This window comes from Diaphorina citri, unplaced genomic scaffold (genome assembly GCF_000475195.1).
Source record: "Diaphorina citri unplaced genomic scaffold, Diaci psyllid genome assembly version 1.1 scaffold894, whole genome shotgun sequence".
Classification (NCBI taxonomy): Eukaryota; Metazoa; Arthropoda; class Insecta; order Hemiptera; family Psyllidae; genus Diaphorina; species Diaphorina citri.
The window spans coordinates 22,833-35,516 of record NW_007378325.1 but is presented as its reverse complement, the minus strand read 5'-3'; the positions used below and the strand labels follow the sequence as shown (position 1 = coordinate 35,516).

Genomic DNA, 12,684 nt, shown 5'->3' with positions numbered 1-12,684 from the left:
ATCAAGTTTCTTCACAATGTAGGATGGCAGCAGTTTTTTTTTTTTTATACCACATATTCGAGAAAATACGTCTAACTAATGTGCATATGCTAGAAATACTGAGATTTGTATAACAAATTGCACTAAAATTACATTCATTCAGTGATAGTACATAATAAAATTGATCGACACTCGAATCTTACAATTTATGTATGCCATACAAATTAGTTTATAGTGAGAAAAAGGTTCGTCTATTTACAGGCTTCTTAAGAGCTAATAGATTCAACATTGTTAATCAATGTTTCCAGTTAATTATTTACACAGTATGTTATACAGATGAGATTCTCATTTCGTCCCTAAAATTACTCATGAAGAAAATGTCAACACAGCTGATTTTTCTTATACCTACACTAATATTTTTTCAGAGTAAAAAAGTGAGGAGGGAAAGTACGTTTGGATTGTTTAGAATGAGACTCGAATTCTGGTGAGATTTTTCACGGTTTGTGCACTAGAAATATTTTCACATTGTAAAAAGTATCAAATAGATTAAAAAGGGGGAATGAGAAAAAAAAGGCAGTGTGAAAAGCTAAATTAACAACAAAAAGTGGCAATGTAGACATAGCTGTACACGTAGGTCGCAATTGCGGACATGTTCTGAGGAGTCTACACGTAGGTCGCAATTGCGGACATGTTCTGAGCCCCAGGTGGAGGGAGGGCGGGGGGAGATTGCGTCTTTTTCTTCCCCCCTGTACCGTACAGTCCAATGAACGAGCCATCTTCCGTGAATTGAGCTGAAAATAGAACATTCCAAGGGTTAATGCAGGGTGTCTACCAAAATGGAAAAATAAAATTCCCTGACTTTTCTCGGTTTTCCAGTCCATTTTTTTCCAAATTTCTAGTCTACTTTTTCAAGATTTTAAAATAAAATTCCCTGACTTTTCTCGGTTTTCCAGTCCATTTTTTCCAAATTTCCAGTCTACTTTTTCAAGATTTTCCCCCCTATTCCCACTGCGTCACAACAGATTTTTTTTTTTCTTCAAGTAATGTTCCCAAGCCTGTTCAACATTAATTCTCCAATCTTTTTTCATCCTACTAGGGTAAGGGCTTAACTTAAGTCCTCCATTTGCACATGAAATAACTGCGCCGCATTTTTTTTCTTCTTCAAAAAAGTAAAATGATTAGATAGGTAATATTGCAAACATAATATTTTAATTAATAATTCAGAGAGGATTGAGTGATCACCTGATCACACTAGAAACCAGAGGATAAAATAGGGGTTGATCTTTAACCACGAATTTTAACTAGCTTGAGTTAAGGCGTGAGGTTCTTCACTAAACCTGTAGCTTGACATGCTTATCAGGAGAAATGTCAAAACCAATTTTAATTCGTAACAACCTTAAGACTAGAAACTAGAAATACAAATTATGATGTCAGTAAAAATGGTCGTAGATCACAACCGAAACAAAGTTCGCGAAAAATTTGATATAGGTATAGGTAGACAATCAAGCACCCTATGAAAACCTGTTAGGTATGTAGGTACCTAGTTCCTAAAAAACTTACGGTTTTGGGTCTTTCATAGCTTCCATTTATTCTTGAAGACAGTGTAACATCTTGGTAACAATTCCATATTGAAATGAAAATCAAAATTTGAAAAAAAAAAAAAAAAAAAAAACAACAAGGGGCAACAACTTGTCCTTAAAAGCAGGATAAAACGAAGCAAAATAAAATAACAACAGCGTCAAATAATGAGAAAAAATGTAATATTTTTCACACATTTTTCGTGATAAATGTTCTTTTTTATTTTTTACAAAATATATTTACGGAATCTTGTATTTTGTCATGTAGATATAAATCCTACAAAGCATGCAATACAAGATATACGCTTACAACCTAGGGATACAAGCTATATTTTGGGAGCTATCCATGATCGCAGTGGACTTTTTATTGAGACAAAACTTAAGGGGTCTCGTTCTGGATTATTTCTAAAGATTTTTCTCTATCCTAACGAAGGACTCCTACGAAATAGAGCGAGCTAACATGTAAGTATATTTGCGGTCTAAACAAAATCATGTTTTCTCTAGGAAAGGGCAAAGCGCAAATGAAGAGTCAGAAAACAAGCATTCTGTAAATATTACAAAAAAATCATCTCTTCGAAAGTTATATTTACTTTTTTTACACCAATAATTTACGACATACAGCCTGATTTCCTCGAATTTGCCATCAAAAAATCGGTGTACATGTAAGGGTTCTAGGAATGATGGTTCACGAAATATGCGCTTGTAACAAGCCAATATCAAAAAATTTCGAAAGTTATATTTACTTTTTTTACACCAATAATTTACGACATACAGCCTGATTTCCTCGAATTTGCCATCAAAAATTTTGTCAAAAGAGAAAGAATGTGCCATCAAATTCATGTTAATGAGATATTGAGGTAATGGTGGATTTCACCAATGACTTAATGCGAGATATTACTAATGGGAGAATTTTTAATAATCCAAAAATGAGTTTTAAATTATCCAAGAAGGAGTTTTTAGTGATCTAAAAAACCAATAAAAAATATTTCCACAGGACATTTTTTGGTGTAATAAAATCGGATAAAACTTCCAGACCCGTCAAAAGAGAAAGAATGTGCCATCAAATTCATGTTAATGAGATATTGAGGTAATGGTGGATTTCACCAATGACTTAATGCGAGATATGTATTACTAATGGGAGAATTTTTAATAATCCAATAAGGAGTTTTAAATTATCCAAGAAGGAGTTTTTAGTGATCTAAAAAACCAATAAAAAATATTTCCACAGGGCATTTTTTGGTGTAATAAAATCGGATAAAACTTCCAGACCAAATTTATTTCACTGAGCCAAGACGAACAAATTTGTATAACCCTTTCATGCTTGCGCCTAATCGATTACCTATATCCTAACCAAAAACACATCTTTCTCACATGTTTGGTTCCCTTAGGACTTTTTTTCAACAGAGTTCTACACTCATGTTTCGAGTTAATACCAAATGACTAAAAAAAAAAGCAAAAAATAAACGGAAAAAGCTAAAAAGTAAAACATACATGCAATCGACTCACTATGACAATACTTACATATTGGGACAATCTAACTTTTACGAGGGAGGGATGGTCAGGGGGGTAGGGTTGTGGGGGGAGGGTCACTATACCGTAGTGGCAAACCCTCCCGAGGCAGTCTCTCCTCTCTTCTTGCCGTACAGACCAATGAACGAGCCATCCTCATTCATGCCCTCTGGCACACCAGGATGAGAACCAGAATGAGGAAGGCAATGGCCAGGAGCATACCGATGAACCAGCCCGCCGTGGCTACAGTGTCTGAGGGCATGATAGAGACACCGTCTAAAAGGAGGGGCAGAAATCAGGTGTCGGGGTCAGTCGCGTTAGAGGAATGAGATTGAAGAAATATTTGTTTTTCTACGTTCTACGGTTCTACGTTACATGGTCTACGGTTAATTCAACCGTAGATTTTATTACATTATGAAGACGAGTACGTTTTAAACAGGTTATGTGGCTACAGTGTCTGAGGGCATGATAGAGACACCGTTTAAAAGGAGGGGCAGAAATAAGCGGGGGTCAATGGTGTTAGTTGAATGAGATTGATTAATAGTGGGTTTCACCAAGCTTCTTTTCAGCCTCTAACAGTCTGTTAGCTTAACCCTGTTAAGCCTATACAAATCAAATGGAACTTAACAGGCTGTTAGCTTAAAAGGAGTTCTAAGGACTGAAGAAATATAGGTGAAATCCACCCAAAATGTTTGTGTTCTACTCATAAAAAAAAGAAGAAAAAAATACAAGGGAACTAAATATGGTTGTTAATTAAACTGATCATTTGAACCTAAACCAAAGATCCATATTCCAAGTTCAATATGTATGTAAATCTACATCTATGTACGTGTATGTAATAATAAGATAAGACCATAAACTGCAAATATCATCAAAGAAAAAAAATTGTAACAACTTGCTTTTGAAAAAAAAAAGGAATATTTCTAGGTAGGTACCTAAGGAAAGTAAAAATTCAAGTTTAATTGCCAACTTACCTGACCTAGAAACGTCAATAAAAAAATCTGAATTTAATTTCCAACTTACCTGAACTATAAACGTCAATCTCCTGGGTATCGGATTCAGTGAAGTTGAGCCCGTCCACACTGACCACTCTAAACTCGTAGGTTTCACTAGGTCTGAGGGCTCGAATAGTAGTGTGCACTTCTTCCATCTCTGGACTTGACTCTCGGAACATCGTCTCCCCTTTGATCCTGAGATAACACACATAATAGGCTCATTAAAACCTGATAGCGTTATTAGGAGCGTCAATTTCCTGGGTATCGGATTCAGTGAAGTTGAGCCCGTCCACACTGACCACTCTAAACTCGTAGGTTTCACTAGGTCTGAGGGCACGAATAGTAGTGTGCACTTCTTCCATCTCTGGACTTGATTCTCGGAACATCGTCTCCCCTTTGATCCTGAGATAACACACATAATAGGCTCATTATAACCTGATAGCGTTATTAGGAAAGTATAAAATCCGGCTCGGGTGGGAATCGAACCCGCGACCTAGCGCTTACAACACTTTACAAGGCAGATGCTCTACCATCCAAAACCAAGCTAACTAGGTAGGTACGTACGTAGTAAGAAGAAAATGGGTACCTAATTTGTATGAACGCCGTAAAACTATTTGAGTATGCAATGTGCTAAGCATAACGAATTAGTGGATGTGTCGGATTTCCTTTTCAATTTTTTTCCGTATCGAATATAAATTTCACTGCCAGATGCCAGCTTTGCCTGTCTCGTGTGTCCTAGTTCGCAGGTTCGATCCTCTCCCTTGGTGAAACTGAGAGCCTGTTGTTGTTGTTGTAGCAGCTTTAGCTTGAAAGCCAGCCGTTCCGAGAACGAACATTATCCCATCAGGATAAAATCCGCCCCGGGCGGGAATCGAACCCGCGGCTAATAAATATTTAATAATAAATAAATGAAACTTGTAGGGCCGTCAAACTACAAGGCCCAACAGCAGATGGACACAGGAAAGAAAGGCAGATCATTGTTCTACGATGAAGTTATATTGGCTCAAAAGGAATAAGAACGATAAGAAGTAAAGAACTTCGAGGTCTCTCTCTCTCTCTCTCTCTCAAAAAATCCCTTTCTAAAGAAGAAAAAGAAGAATTGAATTGAAAACATGTTGCTTTTATTTTTAACAATATACAATACATAGTACATCTCCTAAGCTAACTGAGTGTAACTTCTGGGGAGATGGATTCTCCTTTTTCAATTTACTTTTTGTTCACTCTTGTAAATAAATAGGTACAATAAACAATGGGTACAATAAAATTGACAATAATTTGTGTAAATATAGGTAGGTATATACGTAAGTATACATAGGTATTATAACAAATTTTACTTTTTTTTTCTATTCAAGTTCCTCTGTTAATTGTAATATTAACTTGGTTTTTTAATGCAAGATAAGCGTTAAGAATGAATCTCATCCGTTTCAGAAAAAGTTCGCCCCAGGCGGGAATCGAACCGCAACCTAGCGCAGGTGTTTCTAGTTCTCACAGAAGAGTACTTACCTCCAATAGAACTCCTAGGACGGCCAAACCGTCAGGTTGACCAGCAGCCTCTCCGAATGTGGAATACTTGTCCGAATTCCAATGGACCAAGTGTAACTGTGAACAAATTAGAAAAAAATGTACTGAATTGTACCTATGTGTACTGAATAGTGTACCAAAATGTACTGAACTGTGGACAAATTGGAAACCAAAAATGTACTCAATTGTGTATGAAATTGAACTGAAAATAAATAAATGTACTAAATTAGTACGAACAAATGTACGAAATTGATAACCTTTCTTCTATTTTCCATTCTCTTTTCTCCTCTTTTCTTCCATTCTCTTTAATATTCTATTCTACTCTCTTCATTTTTATTCTCTCTTCACTTCGATTATTGTTATTATTAATCGTATGAACGTATATTTTAACATCATATAGGAAAGTTGAACATGAACAATGGAAAAAGAAAAACAGTAGGTATTGAAAAGGACAGTAAATCAGAGTCGGATATCGAGAGTCTCTATGTATGTGACAGCACTGTCACTGCCCACTGTCACTGATAGCACTGTCACTGTCACTTCGATTCCTATTACTTTTATTTCTATTTTTCTCTTCTCTTTGATTCTGATCATCTTCCTTTTTCTTTTCGTTTAATTTTAGTTGAATATAATTCGCTTAGCTTCTTTTCTCGTCTCGTCTCTTTTCTTCTAGTTCTCTCTTTTTTTTCTTTTCAAAACAACAACAACAACAACATACTTCTTGTAAATTTACTAGTCCATACTTTCGTGGAACGGGCTACTGAGGTTAATTTTTAGTACCTAAGTTTACAATAAACAAATAAAAACAAAGCAATCTATCTCATACTTAGGACGAGCAGAACTTACCGGTATCCCCATCCCCATACTCTGCCATGGAGTCTGTGTCGCTCTCTACCGGATGTTTCTCACTTGACATCGAACTCCGAGTCCTCGGCTTACCATCCAGTCTGAAAACCATCGGAAACAAAAATCTTTATTGATAACGATGATAATATTGTTCAAACGGACTACATTCGTAGATTCGTATAAGCTTAACCCATCCCTTGGGGCAATGACCCCAACATCTAAGCCTCGGAGTGAGCTTTTTGTATATGGAGTTAAGCTCAAAGTCAAATATCCTCCCTCCCTGAAGATGGCTTGAAGGGTCCTTATGGACTACATTACATTGACTCACTATCAGGTAGACCTGACAGGTAAACCTCATCATTATCCCAGCAGTAGGCTACCATAGTATGTAGGTAGTCGAATTCCAAAATTTAAAATATGTTGATGAAATTCCATACCGCAGCTGGGGATTAACCCACGCCCTCCTGATTACCAGGCAAGCGTTTTACCCATTACACCATCGAAGCCGGTTGTGCAAACATAATAAAAAACACATTTATAGTGTTTGCGTTTACACAACAAAAGTTTTGATTAAGCTAACTTGCGCAATTTTCATTATCAGTTGATTCTTAGCCCAGTCAAACACAATGTAAATAAGAAAATAAGCAAGGGTGGGTTTCATCAATATTTTTTAGTCCTTATACCACAAAAGTTTTGATTAAGCTAACTTGCGCAATTTTCATTATCAGTTGATTCTTAGCCCAGTCAAACACAATGTAAATAAGAAAATAAGTAAGGGTGGGTTTCATCAATATTTTTTAGTCCTTATAAGACCTGTTACGCTAACAGCCCGTTTAGTTCGATTTTATTTGTACAGGCTTAACAGGGCTGTTAAGCTAACAGGCTATTAGGGGCTAAAAAGTAGGTAAGTAGGTTGGTACAACCCACCCTAAGAAAAGTTCCTTTAAGCCGGGAGTGCAAACAAGGTCTTAGTCTTATGTATTTGATTGGTAATGGTTCACCGCTAACAGCCCGTTTAGTTCCATTTTATTTGTACAGGCTTAACAGGGCTGTTAAGCTAACAGGCTATTAGGGGCTAAAAAGTAGGTACTTAAGTAGGTTGGTAAAACCCACCCTAAGAAAAGTTCCTTTAAGCCGGGAGTGCAAACAAGGTCTTAGTCTTATGTATTTGATTGGTAAGTTTTAATTGTTAACATTTTTCAAGGTGTGTCCAAACAGTCGACCAGCCATCGATCGACGAAGTAAATTTAAGCTGTCCAGGCAGTGAGGACGGTTCAGTCGACATCGGTCGACTAATTGTGGACACGCCTTTAACAGGCTTAACAGGGCTGTTACCTCGCCTGGTAAACAGGAGGGCGTGGGTTCAATCCCAGCCGAGGTATGGAATTTTACACTCAATATAATTTGAGAATGAAGAATTTTCTTAGTCCCGGAATAGTAAATATGAACATGTTTTTCAAGTAAAATAAAGTAAATAAGCCAGTCTAGTTAGCTTGGAAGCTAGCGCGTCTGTCTTGTAATCGCAAAGTCGTGAGCTCGATTCCCGCCAGAGAACTTTATCATAAACAAATAATATTCGTTCTCGGAACGGCTGATGTATCCCTTCAGGATAAAATCCGGCCAGGGTGGAAATCGAACTCGCGGACTAGCGCCTACAAGCAGACGTACTACCAACTAAGCTAACTAGGCTGGCAATGTGATCGCTAACAGCCCGTTTAGTTCCATTTTATTTGTACAGGCTTAACAGGGCTGTTAAGCTAACAGGCTATTAGGGGCTAAAAAGTAGGTAAGTAGGTTGGTAAAACCCACCCTAAGAAAAGTTCCTTTAAGCCGGGAGTGCAAACAAGGTCTTAGTCTTATGTATTTGATTGGTAATGGTTCACATTTGTACACAGTTTTAATTGTTAACATTTTTCAAGGTGTGTCCAAACAGTCGACCGGCCATCGATCGACAAAGTAAATTTAAACTGTCGAGGCAGTGAGGACGGTTCAGTCGACATCGGTCAACTAATTGTGGACACGCCTTTAACAGGCTTAACAGGGCTGTTACCTCGCCTGGTAAACAGGAGGGCGTGGGTTCAATCCCAGCCGCGGTATGGAATTTTACACTCAATATAATTTGAGAAATTGACCACAATAATAGTAGTAGCCTACTGCTGGAGTAAAGGAACTTTTCATTCCTATGCGAGCAGTATAAATAAGCACTATTATTAATTATTCATATTAACGATAAGAAGTACGGCTCTCGATACTTACGGCTGCGAGTACTCGTTGAAGCCCGGTTCCTCGGGGTAGTCGTGCCGCCCATGGGCCGCCTCTCGCTCGTGCACCGCATATTTGCCGCCCCTGTTTCTCTTGATGAGGCACACCAGGATGAGAACCAGAATGAGGAAGGCAATGGCCAGGAGCATACCGATGAACCAGCCCGCCGTGGCTACAGTGTCTGAGGGCATTATAGAGACACCGTCTAAAAGGAGGGGCAGAAATCAGGTGTCGGGGTCAGTGTGTTAGAGAAATGAGATTGAAGAAAAAAATACAAGGGAACTAAATATAGTTGTATACAAATCAAATAGAACTTAACGGGCTGTTAGCTTAAAAGGAGTTCTAAGGACTGAAGAAATATAGGTGAAATCCACCAAAAATGTTTGTGTTTCTACGTTCCACTCGAACCAGCCCGCCGTGGCTACAGTGTCTGAGGGCATTATAGAGACACCGTCTAAAAGGAGGGGCAGAAATCAGGTGTCGGGGTCAGTGACGTTAGAGGAATGAGATTGAAGAAATATTTGTTTTTCTACGTTCTACGTTACATGGTCTACGGTTAATTCAATTCAATTTTGAATTAAATTGAATTAACCGTAGATTTTATTACATTATGAAGACGAGTACGTTTTAAACAGGTTATGTGGCTACAATGTCTGAGGGCATGATAGAGACATATCTACTAGGCGATACCTTTAGGTTCGGAGTCAGTATTTTGCCTTGGCAAAAACCAACAAGCTTCAATGCGAGGTAATACAAACGTGTGAATAAATGTGATTTTATTTTTTATAAGAGGCTTGAGAGAGGGAACTTTAACTGCTAAGGTCTTACTGTCCCGAAACGGAAGAGAGAAGGAAGACAGGATAGGAGAAAGCCAGACGTTCTGAGAACGAACATTATCCCTTCAGGATAAAATCCGGCCAGGGTGGAAATCGAACTCGCGGACTAGCGCCTACAAGCAGACGTACTACCAACTAAGCTAACTTAAACTAGGCTGGCAATGTGATTTTTTATTTCTCAATTCGTTTTTAATATTGAGGTATCGATAGTAGATTAACGTTCAAAACACTACAATATCTTATACATGGACACACTTTAATACTTACTTGTAAACTTAAAAACATATTTGAGACTGAGTGGGCCCTCAATTTCAAACAAAGCTTACACTTACTAGCTGAAAGTAAATTGCGTACCTAATTATCCCACTCAGACTGACTAAACAATATATCATTCCATTCCTAATTTTTCTTAGAATAGGCAATTCGTTTTGAGACTGTGAGACTCAAAAACTAAGCAGAGGATGTCCCAAAGAAAGAATGAGGCCTCTATAAGAGTTTCTTGAAATTTCAAAGAGAAAATAAGGCCCCAACAAGAGATTCGTGAAATTCCAAAGAAAAACTAAGGCCCCTATGAGAGCCATTTTGGGACACCCTCTTTTTAAGCAAAGACAAAAATAATGGAAAGGAAAGAATTTTCTTAGTCCCGGAATAGTAAATATGAACATGTTTTTCAAGTAAAATAAAGTAAATAAGCCAGTCTAGTTAGCTTGGAAGCGAGCGCGTCTGTCTTGTAAGCGTAAGGTCGTGAGCTCGATTCCCGCCAGAGAACTTTATCATAAACAAATAATATTCGTTCTCGGAACGGCTGATTTTCTATTATCCTGTCCTAATTCTTTCTTCGGGATTTCGGGACGATAAGACCTTCGTATACAATTATAATTTTGATTTTTGATAATTTTGTTGTTCCCATGGAAAGGAAATAGGCGACAGAACAGAACTCAAGGAATATTAGTGGATAGGTTTAGCACAACGTTATCTCGTTTCACAATTTCAACCTGAGTACACAGAGGAAAACCTATTAGAAATCAGCGTGATTGTATTTTTGCAAGGTCGAATTTTGCTAAAACTATCCAACTAATGTTTTGAAAGTGAAAAGTCAATAAGTACGGAGATACTCTCTACTCTAAATCACAGATGAACATTTTTTTTTTAAGCCTTCGTAGACTAATATGAGCAGACCACAAAATGTGACGTTCTTTTCGACAAAGAAATCCAAGTGTTACATTACGTTTGAGAGTAAATTAAGTCATGTTATTCAAATAGTCACACTTGGGTTAGAGAATTCTTTCTTCTACTCTCAAATGAAAATCACTCGATATACTGAAGAATGGAAAGGAAATAGGCGACAGAACAGAACTCAAGGAATATTAGTGGATAGGTTTAGCACAACGTTATCTCGTTTCACAATTTCAACCCGAGTACACAGAAGAAAACGTATTAGAAATCAGCGTGATTGTATTTTTGCAAGGTCGAATTTTGCTAAAACTATCCAACTAATGTTTTGAAATTGAAAACTCAATAAGTACGGAGATACTCTCTAAATCACAGATGAACATTTTTTTTTTTTTTTAAGCCTTCGTAGACTAATATGAGCAGACCACAAAATGTGACGTTCTTTTCGACTATGAAATCCAAGTGTTACATTACGTTTTAGAGTAAATTAAGTCATGTTATTCAAATAGTCACACTTGGGTTAGAGAATTCTTTCTTTTACTCTCAAATCAAAATCACTCGATATAATGAAGCGGCAAAAACTAGCAGAACAGCTGCGTACAATTCTAGATACAAGTAGCTGGGCCCTATTCCATGACTCTGCACTCCCCACTATTTACTCCAAGCACAGAAAAAACGTCGCTGAGTTCGTCAATATTTTCTGGGCGTGGAGTAAATGTTCAGGATTGTGGAGTCGTTTTTGGAACAGGTCCCTAGAATTATTTCTGTGTTATGGTACGCAAGTGAGTATATAATTGATACAGGAACATACTAAACAGACCCTGAAAAAATTCAGTAGCCTATTCAACGAAAGTATGGACTAGTGAAAATTACTAGTGTAGGGCAGCCATCTTGTAAACAAAAGTACCCTACCTAGCGTTAACTACATACACAAAAAGCCCACTCCAAGGCTTAGGTGTAGGGGCAAACAGCCTTAAAGGCTGGGTTAAGCTTCTACGAATCTAACCTACCTTGTGTAATTTATGATCACTGTTATACTTCTTATAGTAGGAAATGGCCTAATGGTCAAAATGCCAGACATTTGTAAACAACAACATTCAGATCTCAGTCAGCCAACATAGCCATCTGTACTATTAGGATTCATCGAGTAGGTACCGACCCGACCCGACCTATCAAACCTCTTGAAAATACCAAAATGAGTTTTCATAGCGAATAGCTTCCAAGTGACCCAAAAAACACAACCCCGACCCAAAATTGTGCCTTTCGTTAGAAATGAATAGTTCATCCCTAAAGGGGATTTACCTGAAAAAGTCAACTCCTTGAAATTACAAAGTGAAGAAATAAAATTGTCTCAAGCTTACCTATATTTGACAAAGAAGTGAGATCCGGGACGTTCTGGGTTAGGTTCCCAAATGACCTTGAACGCTCCATAGCCATTCTCCGTACCGCTACGGACCAGCTTGAAGTTAGGTTTGCCCGGAGCCACGTTGTCTGTGCCGCGGGTCCGGTGTTCGATGAAATAGCTGGCAAGAAAAATGAACACCAAATTAATTCGTATGAAATCCCCAAAAGAACAGGAAGATAAAGCGGCATCGCCTTGAACGCTCCATAGCCATTCTCCGTACCGCTACGGACCAGCTTGAAGTTAGGTTTGCCCGGAGCCACGTTGTCTGTGCCGCGGGTTCGGTGTTCGATAAAATAGCTGGCAAGAAAATAAATCTCAGATTAATTCGTATGAAATCCCCAAAGAACAGGAAGATAAAGCGGCATCAGGTATGGTTTGTGCCTGAACGGGTGACCTATTTGTTTAAAAAGGTTGTTGGTCCCTTCTTATAAACTGTATGTACTCGTATAAGATATAATGAGGAGATATTTCCAATAATTTCCTTTATTTGCTGAAGGAGCGTACGAAATTTCATCACAAATGAACCGTTCGATGGCTATGGTGGAAGAGACAAACTAAATAGCCAGCCTAGTTAGCCAGGT

The 12,684-nt window shown here is 38.0% G+C and overlaps 1 protein-coding gene across 1 annotated transcript in view; it reads right to left on the bottom strand.

The window, feature by feature from the left end:
* Positions 1–33: 33 nt before the first annotated feature.
* Positions 34–12,684, bottom strand: part of LOC103512859 (neuroglian) — a 35,477-nt gene continuing 22,826 nt past the window's right edge. The window contains exons 10-13 of the mRNA XM_026826219.1: positions 12,060–12,221; positions 8,684–8,911; positions 6,428–6,528; positions 34–770 (exon numbers count right to left, since the gene is read on the bottom strand). Of these exons, the coding sequence (XP_026682020.1) occupies positions 643–770; positions 6,428–6,528; positions 8,684–8,911; positions 12,060–12,221 (619 nt within the window). The 3' untranslated portion in view covers positions 34–642. The remainder of the gene's footprint in view (positions 771–6,427; positions 6,529–8,683; positions 8,912–12,059; positions 12,222–12,684) is intronic.